Consider the following 15270-nt stretch of genomic DNA (forward strand, 5'->3'; position numbering starts at 1 on the left):
AACATTTTCACAAACCTACTAGACATTTTTGCTACCTCCCTTCCACCAACCTAAAAGCATACATAAATATTTTTTATTTTTTTTGTTTGTTTTATCAACATTATCTTTCAGTCAGAAAGTGTATACTGGCCTTAACCTTTTTGCACCCAACATTCAGTTTTGTATGTGACTGTTGATAATTGTGGAATGGTCCCTAGAATGACCAGATTTGTCAGTTGGTACGGTTACAGGAATCTCATACAGTTAAAACCTGAGGAAAATACAATGTAATACTATGAGGACAAGGTAAATCAGGTGGTATTTTTGTTAATGTTTACTTTAAGTATAAGTACAAGTGAGGTTTATAACCAAATCAGAGTACTGCAAATTAGTACAGACATGTATTCCTTTATCACATTGGCGTAGACAGGATTTTAGATCTAGGGTGGGGTGGGGTGGGGTGGGGTGAGGTCGGGAGGGGGGTAAGCAAGGGGGGCATCCCACACTATGTATGGTTTTATAAAATTTAATAATTTAAAAAAATAGTCTGATTGGCATGGCCCCTGTGACCCCCTCTCCCTATGACATTTAGCATAATTGTAAAATGTAGTTTCCTTGTGGTTTCAGAATATATGGACATAGTTTACTCCCTTGTTTCATGATAGTATACTCGGTATACTTAGCTCCCCTTTGTTTCAACACTATCAATGATGTACTTGTTATGTACATAAATGGCTGGATGGAGGGTGGGGTTGGCGGATGGTTTGCGGAAGACCTGTCTCCTATGTGTAAGAAAACTACACTTTTCTCATCTTTGGCCAATATGACCTATCTTTTTACAACATTCCCATACCCACCCATGATATCTCAAGTTCCAGCATGGCAAGCTATAAAAAAAACCCCATCAATTGTTTCCTGTAGGTGCCTCTTACAATATCATAAGCAAGCAGTGAACACACCCCAATGTGGTTAGAGCAAGTGTAAAGTTCATGGAAAGTGGCAGATATGTCGAATGTGAAGGTGGACAGCAAACGTTGAGATACTGGAGCTGCCAGATCAGGAAGAAATGAGATGGAATTCGAGGAAGAGAAAGTAAAGGGGGCAGTGTGGTTGAAAAAACAAAAACCCCAAAACATTATTTTCTGTTACTAAAGAATATTGCTAAGAGCTATCCTTAAAAAAAAGTTTCCTTTAATCTACCCTCATACTTAGCTATTTTTTTTTTACAAATATTTTGAAATAAATAAAAAGTAAATACCGGTACATGAAATAAAATAAAATAAATATATAATTTTGACAAAAACAAAACAAAAAATATACAAAAATAGAAGCGGAGACAAAATGGTTGAAAAGTGGTATTTTTTGTTTGTTTGAACAAAAAAAAACAACAACAAACAAAACAAACAAAACCCCCCAGACATTCAAACAATAATCAAAATAAAATTATTACAAATAAATTATATACCTACCAACCCACTGATCATTAAGAATTATATTTAATTTGGTTAGCACACGTACAAAAGATGTGTGTGTATAATGAAGAACAAATGAGAAGTCAATATTCATGCATGATGTTTCGCTTAAGGCAGATATGTGAAGAGACAATCTTGGTAAAATATTAACATTCAATTCAAACCTACTCCAATTTGTGGAAAATAGACCACATAATACATATATATACAAATGACAATTTTAACAGAAAATATAGAAAAATAGTTTGCCATAAAAGTTGTGATTTCCAATGTGAATATCGACTGTCGAAAAATACATTTGTAATTGATCACAGATTTGGAGTGTTTGACAAGTACAAGTACATCTAGTCCAGGGCCCTGTTCCACAAAGCGATCTTAGCGCTAAGATCTACTTAAATGCATAACAACCTAATGCACTTAAGGTGATCTTAGCGCTAAGATTGTTTCGTGGTACGGGTCGCTGGTATTACCACCAAAAAAAAGATCTCAAAATATTCCAAATTATTCATATTTATCAACAAGACCATGATAGACACCCAAAACCTCCTGTATGCTTTGTTATTGTATCAATATGATGGAAACTGATGATCACAGTGATGATAGTTTGAAAATCATTAGTGAGCAAAAACAGTGTTCTCACGACAGGCCGCGGATTTAGCAATTAGAGGGCAAGGTCATTTGGCCTAGACTGATGGAGATGTTTTAAGAGCAAACTTTAACAGCACCCATTGAAAATACAGAAGTGTAAACCGTTTCATGTTCTCATAATAAAACAACTTACAGTAGTTGCATTTGAGTAATGATGACTAATTACTAATATGTAAAATAAGGCACAATCAGTTTGGCCATAAGATTGTTTAATTTCCCCGGCCACTGGACCATGTGACAAGGACACTCTGGCAATTTGCCGCAATTTTAGGCTGTTGTTAAATTTGAGTCCTATCCTGAAATTATGTAGAACAATTGCTCTCAGTTTGTCAATGGAAAACAAATCTGCAAGATGTTCCTAGATTTACCTTATATCTAAAATATATATTAGCATGTGACAAGGGAAACAATCTTGTGAGTGAGAGAATGTTCTCACGTCAAATCATAAAGACTGTGATACCTACAGTATTAATAAATGCGAATTGAAAATAAAAAGGAAAACAAAATATATACAGTAGAATCTCTTTGGGTCAAACTCGGTAGGGTCAAATACACTGCAATGCTCAGGAACCAAAAACGAAGCCCTGAGTTGCACTTACACGTTGTTGACCGAATGGTTAAGATCGAACTACCCGATGGGTCGAACACTTTCTCAAGCACCGACAGGCTTCGAGCCAATGGGATTCAACTGTAAATACTTTAGGTGATATTTATAGACAAGTATGTCTGTACATTAAAGTCATGTGCGAGTTTATGTCCGAATGTAAATCGCGACATATTACATTTTTTCATGTAGCTATAGAAGGCACTTATAAGTCCTCTTATAGTCTTGTGTAATATTTCTGGGTAAAACGTTTGTCCGTTAGGTTAAAGATTTGTGAATTATTTCCAGAAAAGATGCTGCAGCATGTCACAGGTGGTCCATACACATACATGTATACTACAACCCATGGATTGGTTAATGAAAAACACTGATTTCCATTATTTGTATGGTTTCATCCAAACAGACAGGACAGGTCCATACTATAGTAAAAACTAATAATGCATATAATGTTAGCACTTTGTTAAATTGTTCAGAGAGAAACTACATAAAGTTTAAAAGCAATAAACCGTCTAAACCTTGGCACTTTCTTAAATTAATAATAATGAGCAAGCTAAATTGTTTCCGAGACCAAAATGCAAAAGCACTATTTGCTTTCTGTCATTTCCTCCTTCTTATCCTGCTCTCCTGCCTTTTCTTCCACCACATTTCCTTGTTCGTTAGCACCTTTATCTTCGTTAAACTCATTCGTCTTTACTTCGTTAGTCTGGAAGAAAAGATAGGAAATTATGCGACTACACAATACTTCATTTTAAAAAGTTTATGTGTATCTTATAAAACTTCAATGTTAAACATCAATTTTAATTTCAAAAAAAAAAAAAAAAAAAATCTCTTTCAGTCTTTGGAGATCATCCCATAAAACGTAAATACATTTCATGTCATTAATATATCATCATTTTATTTTTAAAATATCTAATTTTATACATATATAAATTAATAATATTAATGAAAGATTTACCTTTAATAAAATAAAATTAAAGTTTGTTTTGTTTTAAAAAAAGAAAAGAAAGCCTTACAACATTGTTTCTATCAACAAGTTATATACATGTATTTGGGAATCTTATATATTCTGGATTCGCTGTTTGTTAACCGATTTTCTACTTCATGCTGAGGATATTTGTGTGATGCATAAGCATCACCAAGATCCCAGTCAATGTGATTGGTGGTTTTCTTTCTTTTTAAATTTTTATTTTTATATATTTTTTTTGATGATTGTAATATGTTTTGTTATGCTAAATTAAACTTTCCTTTTAAAAAAAGTGTTTCGTAAGGTGAACAAAAGAATTTGGTCAAAATGTGTAATGATTTAGATTTCTTTTACAGTGATAATATTTACTGATTGAAATTCTACTTCGAACATTTGGTGAAAATGTGGGAGCAGTCTTTTTCCATGGTTACAATATTACCAATGTTGAAATGATCTTAGTGTTTAGAAAATCAAGAACTGAATTTCACTTCTGTGCTCATACAAGGCGAAGTTCAGTGGCATAGGGAGACTATTTCACATGAATCAGCCCCCCACAAGCCCACCCCACAGAAGGAAGGAAAGAAATGTTTTATTTAACGACGCACTCAACACATTTTATTTTTACGGTTATATGGCGTCTGACATATGGTTAAGGACCAAACAAATATTGAGAGAGGAAACCCGCTGTCGCCACTTCATGGGCTACTCTTTTCGATTAGCAGCAAGGGATCTTTTATATGCACCATCCCAAAAGACAGGATAGTATATACCACAGCCTTTGTAAAGCAATGGCTGGAACGAGAAATAGCCCAATGGACTACGTCTCGCCCACCACCTCACAGAATGATCCTTTGACTATAGGTAGCCATAGCTGTACATCAAATCTAAAACAAATCACCCTTATTTGTTTGCCTAATTGCGAAATGTGAATTAAACCTGAATTTGGCGAATGTATTTAAAAACGCTAACTGAGAAGTCCCTGTTGTTTTGGCTGTCTGGCTAACTACAGAGTTTCTGGCCAAATTTGCTAAGCTAATCATAATTTTATTTGGTCTAACTTGCGCCTTTTTTATATGTACCTTAACATCTCCTTCTCCTTTCGGATTCTGTTCTCCATCTTCATTCATCTTTTGCTTCACTTCTTCTTTGTTTTCTTCTATATTTGCTGTCTTTTCTTCTTCCATAGTTTCTGTCTTTTCTTCTACCTTCTTTTCTTCTTCTTTAACTTCTATGTTTTCTTCTACCTTCTTTTCTTCTTCTTTAACTTCTATGTTTTCTTCTACCTTCTTTTCTTCTTCCTTAACTTCTATGTTTTCTTCTACCTTCTTTTCTTCTTCTTTAACTTCTACCTTTTCTTCTACCTTCTTTTCTTCTTCCTTAACTTCTATGTTTTCTTCTACCTTCTTTTCTTCTTTAACTTCTATGTTTTCTTCTACCTTCTTTTCTTCTTCTTTAACGTCAATTTTTTCTTCTATCTTCTTTTCTTCTTCCTTAGTTTCTGTCTTCACTTCTACTTTCTTTTCTTCTTCCTTCTTTTCTTCCTCTTTAACTTCTTTCATTTCTTCTTTCGATTCGGTCTTTTCTTCCTTCTCGTCTTTGTCTTCACCCTTGTCTGTCGTTACTTCTACCTTCTTTTCTTCCTTCTTGGTATCCACGTTTTCTTCCTTCTTAGCAGCCACGTTTTCTTCCTTCTTGGCATCCACGTTTTCTTCCTTCTTGGCATCCACGTTTTCTTCCTTCTTGGCATCCACGTTTTCTTCCTTCTTAGCAGCCACGTTTTCTTCCTTCTTGGCATCCACGTTTTCTTCCTTCTTAGCAGCCACGTTTTCTTCCTTCTTGGCATCCACGTTTTCTTCCTTCAATTCATTCCTCTCTTCCACGTTGTCTTTCTTTTCTTCCGTGTTTGAGTCGACTCGTGAACCAGGGGGTCCCCTGTACTTCTTGGCTTTTCGGACGAAACCGTTCTCGATCATGCTGTACGCCATGTCTATTAAAGTCTCCTTTGCATCCCTTGGAGTAACTCCTAGAACATCCTTCATCTGCAAAACACAAGCCCTTGAATAAATAAAAAGGCATAATTTGTCATGAAACTCAAAACGTGATCGGTAACTACATGTACAAATAAAGCTACTTACAAAGTTTCACCTCCATATAATGAAAAAGTTAAAGTTTGTTTTGTTTCACGACACCACTAGAGCACATTGATTTATTAATCATCGGCTATTGGATGTCAAACATTTGGTAATTTCAACATGTAGTCTTAAGAGAGGAAACCCGCTACATTTTTCCATTAGTAACCTGGGATCTTTTATATGCACCATCCCAGACAGGATAGCACATACCACAGCCTTTAATTTATATACCAGTCGTGGTGCACTGGCTAGAACGAGAAATAGCCCAATGAGCACACGGACAGGGATTGATCCCAGACAGACCGCGCATCAAGGTGCTTTACAACTGGGCTACGTCATAGAAAAAATACCTACAATGTACGAGGTGGTGGAAATTTCGACCCAGGTCAGGGCTTGAAGTCCCAGGGTTGAAATTTCTACCACCAAGGGTTTTATTCAAGTGCAAGGATAATGTTTTTGGTTGCTCAAAATGGATCCGCAATGAACATTTTCATTTATCCACTGGAGATACATTCTGCTTGTCCGAGCAAATTTCCACTTGTTACGACAAACTGGACAAGTGCTTATTTCGAACACTGTACGCATCATGTGTGATGTACACACAGAATCATTCAAACCTGCTGTCACTGATCAAGCAATGTGAACTACATTCACATAGGTTCCTAGCTTAAGTTTCATTTCTTCATTTCAACTTATTTTTTCGTGCTTATATCCAATTAAGGTTCAATCACGCTGTCCTGGGTACACACCTCGCCTATCTGGGCTGTCTGTCCAGGACAGTGGGTTAGTTGTTAATTGTTAGGGGTTAAGCCCTGGTCACACTGTCAAGGATCAGGATGCCGGATTAGCCACGGAAACGATCTGGCATCATTCATGACAATCCATTGTGGTCTGTAGAGGTCCATAGCTGTCCGTATTAAATCCCTGATCAATCGTAGTAGTACTTATATGTCCGTGAAAATTTTGAACATGTCCAAAAATTCATCACGGATCGAACAACCGTAGTATATCCTTAATGATCCGTAGAAAAACATAATAATCCATTCTAATCTGTAATAAACCGTACTTATCCGTACTTAATTGTAGTAATCCCTGGCCTCAAAGCCCGGTCACACTGTCAAGGATCAGGACGCCGGGTTAGCCACGGATATGATCCGGCATCACTCGTGACAATCCATTGTGGTCCGTACTAAACTGTACCGATCTTTAGAGATCTGTAGCGACCCCTAGCACTCCCCGTTGTCAACTAACCCCCATCGTTAATAATCCTTGGTTTATCCGTCGGAAACCGTAGTTAAACTGTGGTGCATCCGTAGGGGACCGTGGATAGACCACTATCCGGGGTCATCTGTGAGGTTTTCATCCGCCGTGGATCTGGCCAGACGATACTTGACAGTGTGACCGGGGCTTAAGTGAGAGAGAAGAGGGTTTAGTGGTCTTACACCTACCCACTGAGTCGTTAAAACTCACTCTGGGTGGGAGCTGGTACCGGGCTGCGAACCCTGTACCTACCAGCCTTATGTCCGATGGATTAACCACGACACCACTGAGGCCGGGCAGCTTAAGTAAAAAAAGCATTTTGAGAGTACTGCTAAAGCAATACATGTCCCCTACAAGGTCAGTAGTTTCAACCTGCATGTTCAGAGCAAAACTGTTATAGTGTACACACATGTATGCTTGTCCTGGTCACAGATTCTGACCACTGCCAGCTGCCATGTCCAGGACAGGAATGTCCCTGTCACAAATGGATAAATTCCATTTTTAAGAAGAGTTATTGCCCTTGAATAAATAAAAGTTTGTTTTGTTTAACAACACCACTAGAGCACATTGATTAATTAATCATCGGCTATTGGATGTCAAACATTTGGTAATTCTTACACAGTCGTTAGAGGAAACCCACTACGTACTAATGCAGCAAGGTATCTTTTATATGCACATTCCCACAGTCAGGAAAGCACATACCATGGCCTTTGACCAGCTGTGGTGCACTGGTTGGAACGAGAAAAACCCAATCAGCTGAATGGATCCACTGAGGTGGCTCTATCCTGCGATGCAAGCAATTCAAGTGAGCACTCAACCGAGATATAAATCCCACCCCAAATAAAAAAAAGGGCATAATTCGTACTTGATCGGTAACTCTACATGTACTGATAAAACTACTTTACAAAGTTTCACCTCCATATAATGAAAAAGTTAAAGTTTGTTTTGTTTAACGACACCACTAGAGCACATTAATTTATTAATCATTGGCTATTAGATGTACGGTATAACATTTGGTAACTTTGGTAATATAGTCTTAGAGAGGAAACCCGATATATTTTTCCATTAGTAGCAAGGGATCTTTTATAATGACCACCCAACACACAAGGTAACACATACCACAGCCTTTGATATATCAGTCGCGGTACATCTACAAGTTTTTTTTATATATTAAGATAATGAGAATGACAGGTAGAGGGTGACAGATGAGAAAGATGAATGAATGTGTGAACAAGAAATAACCCAATGGGCCCACTGAAGAAGCTCCATATCTTGAGGTATTGTGGGAAAAAAATTAGGAAAATTGTATGTGGGACAGACAGATGAACGGACAGACAAATGAATAGACAGTCCTCAGTAGTTGGACTGATAGATGATAAATAAGATAAAAAAACCCAACAACAGACAAACGTACCCGTGAGTTGTCGAACGTTAACACTTTTCCGACCTGTGGCAAAATCATCTTGATCGTCTTGTCGAACAGACTTGTCATCCACAGTGCCAAGTACGGAGCAACTATCGTAGGAATATTGTAACCTAAAATAACACCACAGCATTTCTTTAACAAAGGAAGATAGAAATATTTTATTTAATATTAAAGTTAAAGCTGGACTCTTGGGTCTAGAAAATAACAGTTCTCATCCCCATCCCTTCTTATTTAATGTACACGTATTAATTAGTAAATTTATATAATGTATATTTACGTTTATTAACTGAATTAAGCAACACTATGATCTTTATCACCTCCAAATACATGTCCAATTAAGTATGTATGTATTCATATATTTGAATATATAATTTTACAAACATTTATGATTATAATGCGATTGCAATATATTTTAACATGCTCCTATACCACTAAGGTTTCGAGCATTAATGATCATAATAAATTATGACTACTATAAATAAGTCAGGGCTTTAGATTGCACCAATTTTTTTATTTCGAAACCACTGAATTGGTATGGGTTAATAATAGATTAAGTGATTATCTACATGTACAACCCTTCAGCAGTTTAATGACACCAGAGCACATTGTTTTGTTCATCATTGGCTATTGGATGTCAAACATTTGGTAATTTTGACATTTAGTCGTAGAGAGGAAACCTGCTACATTTTTTCCATTAGTAGCAAGTGATATTTTATATACATGATCATCCCACAAACAGGATAGCACATATCACAGCCTTTGATGTACCAGTGACAGAGAAGGATCCGAGACTGACAGCGCTTGCTTTACGACTGTCCTGCAAGTGCTTTAAATAGCGTTGGACTATTGTGGTAAAAAAGATCTTGATGTACATTTACTAGGAACAGACAAAAAACATTTTACCGAAATTAGTGAGATCTAAAGCTCTGTAAATACTACTTCTAATGATAATAATAATAATAATAATAATAATAATAATAATAAATAATAATGACAGTAATGATAGTGATAATGATGATGATGATATTCATGATAATAAGAATGATAATAATACTGATAATGCTAGTGATAATGATAATAATAATAATAATAAATTCACTACTACTACTACTACCACAGTAACTAGTTACTACACAAACCACCAATGAAAAAGTTAGAAATTGGTTTTGTTTAATGACACAACTAGAGCACATTTATTTATGAATTATCAGCTATTGGATGTCAAACATTAAATTTCGATATTTTTGACTCGTAGTCATCAGAGGAAACCCGCTATATTTTCCCTAATGCAGCAAAGGATCTTTCATAGGCACTTTCACACCGATTCTGAATAAGTGCTCAAAAACCCTACCAATCCCTAACATGCAACTTATAGTCTTAGAGAGGAAACCCACTATATTTTTCCATTAGTAGCAAGAGATCTTTTATATGCACCATCTCACACACAAGATAGCACATACCACAGCCTTTAATATACAAGTCTTGGTGCACTAGCTAGAGCGATAAACCACCAAGAAAAAGTTAAAGTTTGTTTTGTTTAACAACACCACTAGAGCACATTGATTAATTAATCATCAGCTATTGGACGTCAAACATTTGGTAATTCTGACTCGTAGTCATCAGAAGAAACCTGCTACTTTTTCCTAATGCAGCAAGGGATCTTTTATATGCACTTTCCTACAGACAGAAAAGCACATACTACAGCATTTGACCAGTTGTGGTGCACTGGTTGGAATGAGAAAACCCCAAATCAGTTGAATGGATCTACTGAAAAACTCCAAGGAAAACAACTAGACATATAGCTAGATGGTTTCCAGTCTGTTTCAACTTGTGTGTAGTTGGACAGTAAACGAACGAGAGAGAGAGAGAGAGAGAGAGAGAGAGAGAGAGAGAGAGAGAGGGAGGGAGGGAGGGAGGGAGGGAGGGGGGGAGGGGGGGGGGAGGGAGGGAGGGAGGGATGGGGTACCAAGGGATGTTTTATGTGCACCTTCCCATTGACATGAAGTGTAAAATAATTTGGCCAAACCAACAAGTGGGAGTTGCTGGGTTATTACAGAGTTCCAATGAGATGAATACTGACTGAGTAACCAACTACATGACATTGTATGTTGGATTCTGATGCCTGTTGTCGGCAGTCACTATAGTAACATGAATTATATCTTATCAGCAGGGCTTCTAGATTACGGTAGTGATATTCAATATTAGGCTAGTAAATATCTACTATCGACGGCTAGTGAAAAAAGTTGTCAAATGCTGCATTTAAGTCTATTTAGTAAATATGAATATCCTGCCCCCCACCACCCCAGCCCCACACCCCCTCCCAATCTAAGAGTTTTTAAGCTCTATCTCCATTATCCTGCCCCACACCCCGTCCCAATCTAAGAGTTTTTAAGCTCTATCTCCATTATCCTGCCCCACACCCCGTCCCAATCTAAGAGTTTTTAAGCTCTATCGCCATTATGTGACATATCCAATTATTCCTATTAGTAAAACTGTATTTACTTAAAGTAGTTCTAGTGGATTTTTAATCATGGCTATAGTAACATTTTAAAATCACTGATCCCATGGCTAGTGGGATTTTACAATAATTCTAGAAGCCCTGAGTCTTACAGGAAAGTGTATCTACAAACTGATCATTATTGACTGGTAAACTAAACTACCTGTATTGACTGGCAAACTAAACTACCTGTATTGACTGGCAAACTAAACTACCTGTATTGACTGATAAACTAAACTACCTGTATTGACTGGTAAACTAAACTACCTGTATTGACTGGCAAACTAAACTACCTGTATTGACTGGCAAACTAAACTATCTGTATTGACTGGCAAACTAAACTGGCAAACTAAACTACCTGTATTGACTGGTAAACTAAACTATATATATTAAACATCCATGCATACTTTTCACACTTAGTAGGGTTCACACTTAACTCTTTCCTTCACATGACAATGGGGCAATTAGTACCAGTAAGTATTATTCTAAAATTACAATTTGAAAACACTTGACCAGGCACTCAGCTATTACAACTTGGACACACATACATCAATCATTAAAAATATGTACATGTAATGTGTACTACATAAGCAATTATATGTAGCTGGGTCAGGTCTCATTTAAACAGTACATGTTACAATAAAATAATGACTTCATTATTTCAAATTAGTTTAGAAGCAGCGATTGTTATTTTACAACTCAACATTTTTAAATAACAATTAAGTCAGAAGTAAATAAGTTGTACGTTTGGGATTGAGTTGGGTGATGTAGGGACATGCTCTTAAGAGCAATTTGTTGAATTTAGAACTGAACTTTCTATCATTTTAATAACAAATAATAGGTGATCTCTATTCCCAACCTACCCCCACCCAACCAACCACTGTGGCCATTAAGCATCTAAATGTCAACACACAAAAGTAAACACAAACAATTAAACACACAACACACACACACAAGTAAACACACAACACACACGAAATTAAACACACAACATACAGACAAGTAAACACACAACACACACACAATTATACAGACAGTTACACACATGCCTTACCGTTTACGGTGAGCTAGCACTACCAGGGAACTTTCTTTTCTTGATTAGCGATATTTCTAGTCAATTGAAAATTGGATGGTGCATATAAAAGATCCTTTGCTGCTAATCGGAAAGAGTAGCCCATGAAGTGGCGACAGCGGGTTTCCTCTCTCAATATCTGTGTGGTCCTTAACCATATGTCCGATGCTATATAACCGTAAGTAAAATGTGTTGAGTACGTCATTAAATAAAATATTTCCTTCCTTTCCTTTTCTTTCCCACATTTTATTTACGGTTATATGGCATCAGACATACGGACTACGGACCACACAGATATTGAGAGAGGAAACCTGCTGTTGCCACTTCACAGGCTAACCTTTTCAATTAGCGGCAATGGTTCATTTACGTGCTCCATCCCAGACAAGATAGTACATACCACAGCCTTTATTAAATCAGTTGTGGAGCACTGGCTGTAACGAGAAATGGGCCCACCGACAGGAATCGACTTGTATTATAACAAAGTATTTATATTAAGATTAATATGTATATTCATGTACATGTTAAGTAGATACGTTTTCCCAGTTTTATTCTGTTCCAACCAACCTTGAGGGTCAAACTCTGTGGCAAGAATGACAGCTACATCTTTCATCCACATGGTAAAGCCAAACAAAATGTGTCTTCTACCTATTACAAAATAACATGCAGAAGTCATGCAGAAAAAACAAAAACACACACGGCAATCAGCAGAGGTACTGGAATCATTTTAGGGTTGATAGAGGAGGATTGGGCCATTTTATGTGTAGAGGTAGGGGTGGGAGATATTCATTTTAGGGTCGATGGAGAATTGGGGCCATTTTATGTGTAGGGGTAGGGGGTAGGAGCGAATCTTTTTATATACCCATTGCCCTCAAAATATAATCAGATTTAATCCAGTGGCATGTCTCTTATTTTTAAATATTTTTAAGGTGCAGAAACTATCTGCATGTATTAGAGAATATAAGAAATGTTTTATTCTTTTTATATTATTCCCTAAAGTTCCAGTGCCTCTGCGTGAAGTACATATAATTCAAAAGTTACCACAAGTGCAACATCGGTCAACCACAAACATAATGAACAACAACAACAACAACAAAAAAATGCAAATATTTTAAGATAGAAATGTTCATGATAAATTAATTCTGATTATTAAATTTCGTAAATAGACTGCCCAATATGTTCACAAGAATTTTAACAGACAATGACACCGATGGAATTCAGTCTGAATAATTTTAAACAAATTGAAGAAAACTATAATGAATATTTGCATTTTTTTCGCTGTTCAGTATGGTATGAAAGTACTGCTCCAGTGTTGCAGGCAAACATCGGAAGACAGCACAAACGATGATTACCCGAAGTTACAATTCAATCAGCACGGAAAGAAAACTGAAAGCGAACATCTATACAGCCCTGAAAAACACAAGCACACAACATGGAAGAGAACACATTAACACTCTGACATGGGTTAATTAAGCTGCTCACAGGTTTACGCCAGGATTGTTTAGATTGGTCAAATGAGAGGTCATCGAGACATGCAACAATTAACACCGGTTTAGTTCAGATCCTCATAAGTAAGATCTGGGCTGGTGCTTACAGAACTGTTCCCAGTCTAAGACTGTAATGCCATACCGGCCTCGGTGGCGGCGTCGTTAAGCCATTGGACTACAGGCTGGTAGGTACAGGGTTCACATCCCGGTGCCGGCTCCAACCCAGAGTGAGTTCTTAAGGGCTCAATGGGTAGGTGTAAGGCCACTACACCCTCTTCTCTCTCACTAACCAACTAACGACTAACCCACTGTCCTGGACAGACAGCCCAGATACCTGAGATGTGAGCCCAGGACAGCATGCTTAAACCTTTAATGGATATAAGCACGAAAATAAGTTGAAATGAATGTAATGCCATGGCAACACCATACATATGTATGTGTGCAAGGATGTCATTCAAGATTTCAGTTCAGACTCTAAAGTTTTATTACAATGGGCATGCACCTCCAAGGCCAATATGTATACAACTTTTAAAGTCTAGATTCAGGTTTCTAATAATGCAGGCATCGAAAAAGGAATATCCTTTTAGGATTCCTCCACAATTTTAATGATTTTTTATAGATATTTTGGGATCCCGTCTCATAATCAGTAGGTTGATCGGTTGGTTACTACAGATTGTAACCAATGATTGATGATAAAATTCCAACCGATAACCAACTGAAATCTCAACTGCTATAAAAGTTTGTTAGGAGGCAAAGACAGAACTGTACGGCAACAATGAAATAAATACCAAACGAAAACGATGCACATCGAAACAGATAACACCTGTACATGTTACTGTATCTCACTTCCTGTGATATAAAATTGTGTTAGTGGCAAGACAAAAAACCCACAACAAACAGACGTAAATGCAAAAAACAAGAATAATAAAAATCCAAGCAAGTCTGTACTGCATGCCATGGTGTAACAACCACGTAGCTGATGATGTGACAAAATATCATTTCATAACATAAGCCAACTGGTTGCACCAAAAATACCTTGAGGCTTAAATTCTTTAGCGAGAATTTGGGACATTTCTTTCATCCACAGGTTTACACTGGTAACAAGATGACGTTTGCCTGAAATAATACTGATTCTGTTAACCGAGCTGTACACCAACGCTGTCTTTTAACCAGTGAATGAACGAATTAATAAATGTTTAACAACACCCCAGTACAAAAATTACCTTCGGCTATTGGGTGTCAAACAATGGTAGAAAACAAATGCATGAACTGGGTACCAGACGTTTCTCCCCCAAGCCAGTTCGCCCCCAGGTCTGTTTGTCCCCAGTCAGTTCGCCCCCAAATAGAATGTCAGTTCGCCTCCATGTGCTCAACCAGTTCGCCCCCACAAAGGTACCAGTTTGGAGTGAACTAACAAATAGTTGGGGGCGAACAGGCAAACAGTTGGGGGCGAATCAACTTGGGAGCAAACTGGTACATGGGGCGAACAGGTCATCCTGGGGGCGAACTGACTGACTGGTACAAATTGTCATGGATTCATTGATGATCAAGATTAATATAAAATTAATATCCAAAGTAACTATATACTGAACCAAAAAAGGAAACTTCCAGTTCCAATTTGTTAGACATATGTTAATTTTTGTTTTAGAAATCAGTTAACATTTAAGAATTGACTACAATTATTTTTTGGTTCATGCAAGTAAGAATCGAAAAAACGATGTGCACACTGTAC

At 37.1% G+C, this 15270-nt stretch overlaps 1 protein-coding gene across 1 annotated transcript in view; it reads right to left on the reverse strand.

Moving 5' to 3' along the window:
* Positions 1–4907: 4907 nt before the first annotated feature.
* LOC121368645 (putative dihydroflavonol 4-reductase) overlaps positions 4908–15270 on the reverse strand; it is a 32798-nt gene continuing 22435 nt past the window's right edge. The window contains exons 7-11 of the mRNA XM_041493386.1: positions 14574–14654; positions 12619–12699; positions 8474–8595; positions 4951–5706; positions 4908–4919 (exon numbers count right to left, since the gene is read on the reverse strand). Of these exons, the coding sequence (XP_041349320.1) occupies positions 4908–4919; positions 4951–5706; positions 8474–8595; positions 12619–12699; positions 14574–14654 (1052 nt within the window). The remainder of the gene's footprint in view (positions 4920–4950; positions 5707–8473; positions 8596–12618; positions 12700–14573; positions 14655–15270) is intronic.

Source organism: Gigantopelta aegis, chromosome 1 (assembly GCF_016097555.1).
Source record: "Gigantopelta aegis isolate Gae_Host chromosome 1, Gae_host_genome, whole genome shotgun sequence".
Lineage (NCBI taxonomy): Eukaryota > Metazoa > Mollusca > Gastropoda > Neomphalida > Peltospiridae > Gigantopelta > Gigantopelta aegis.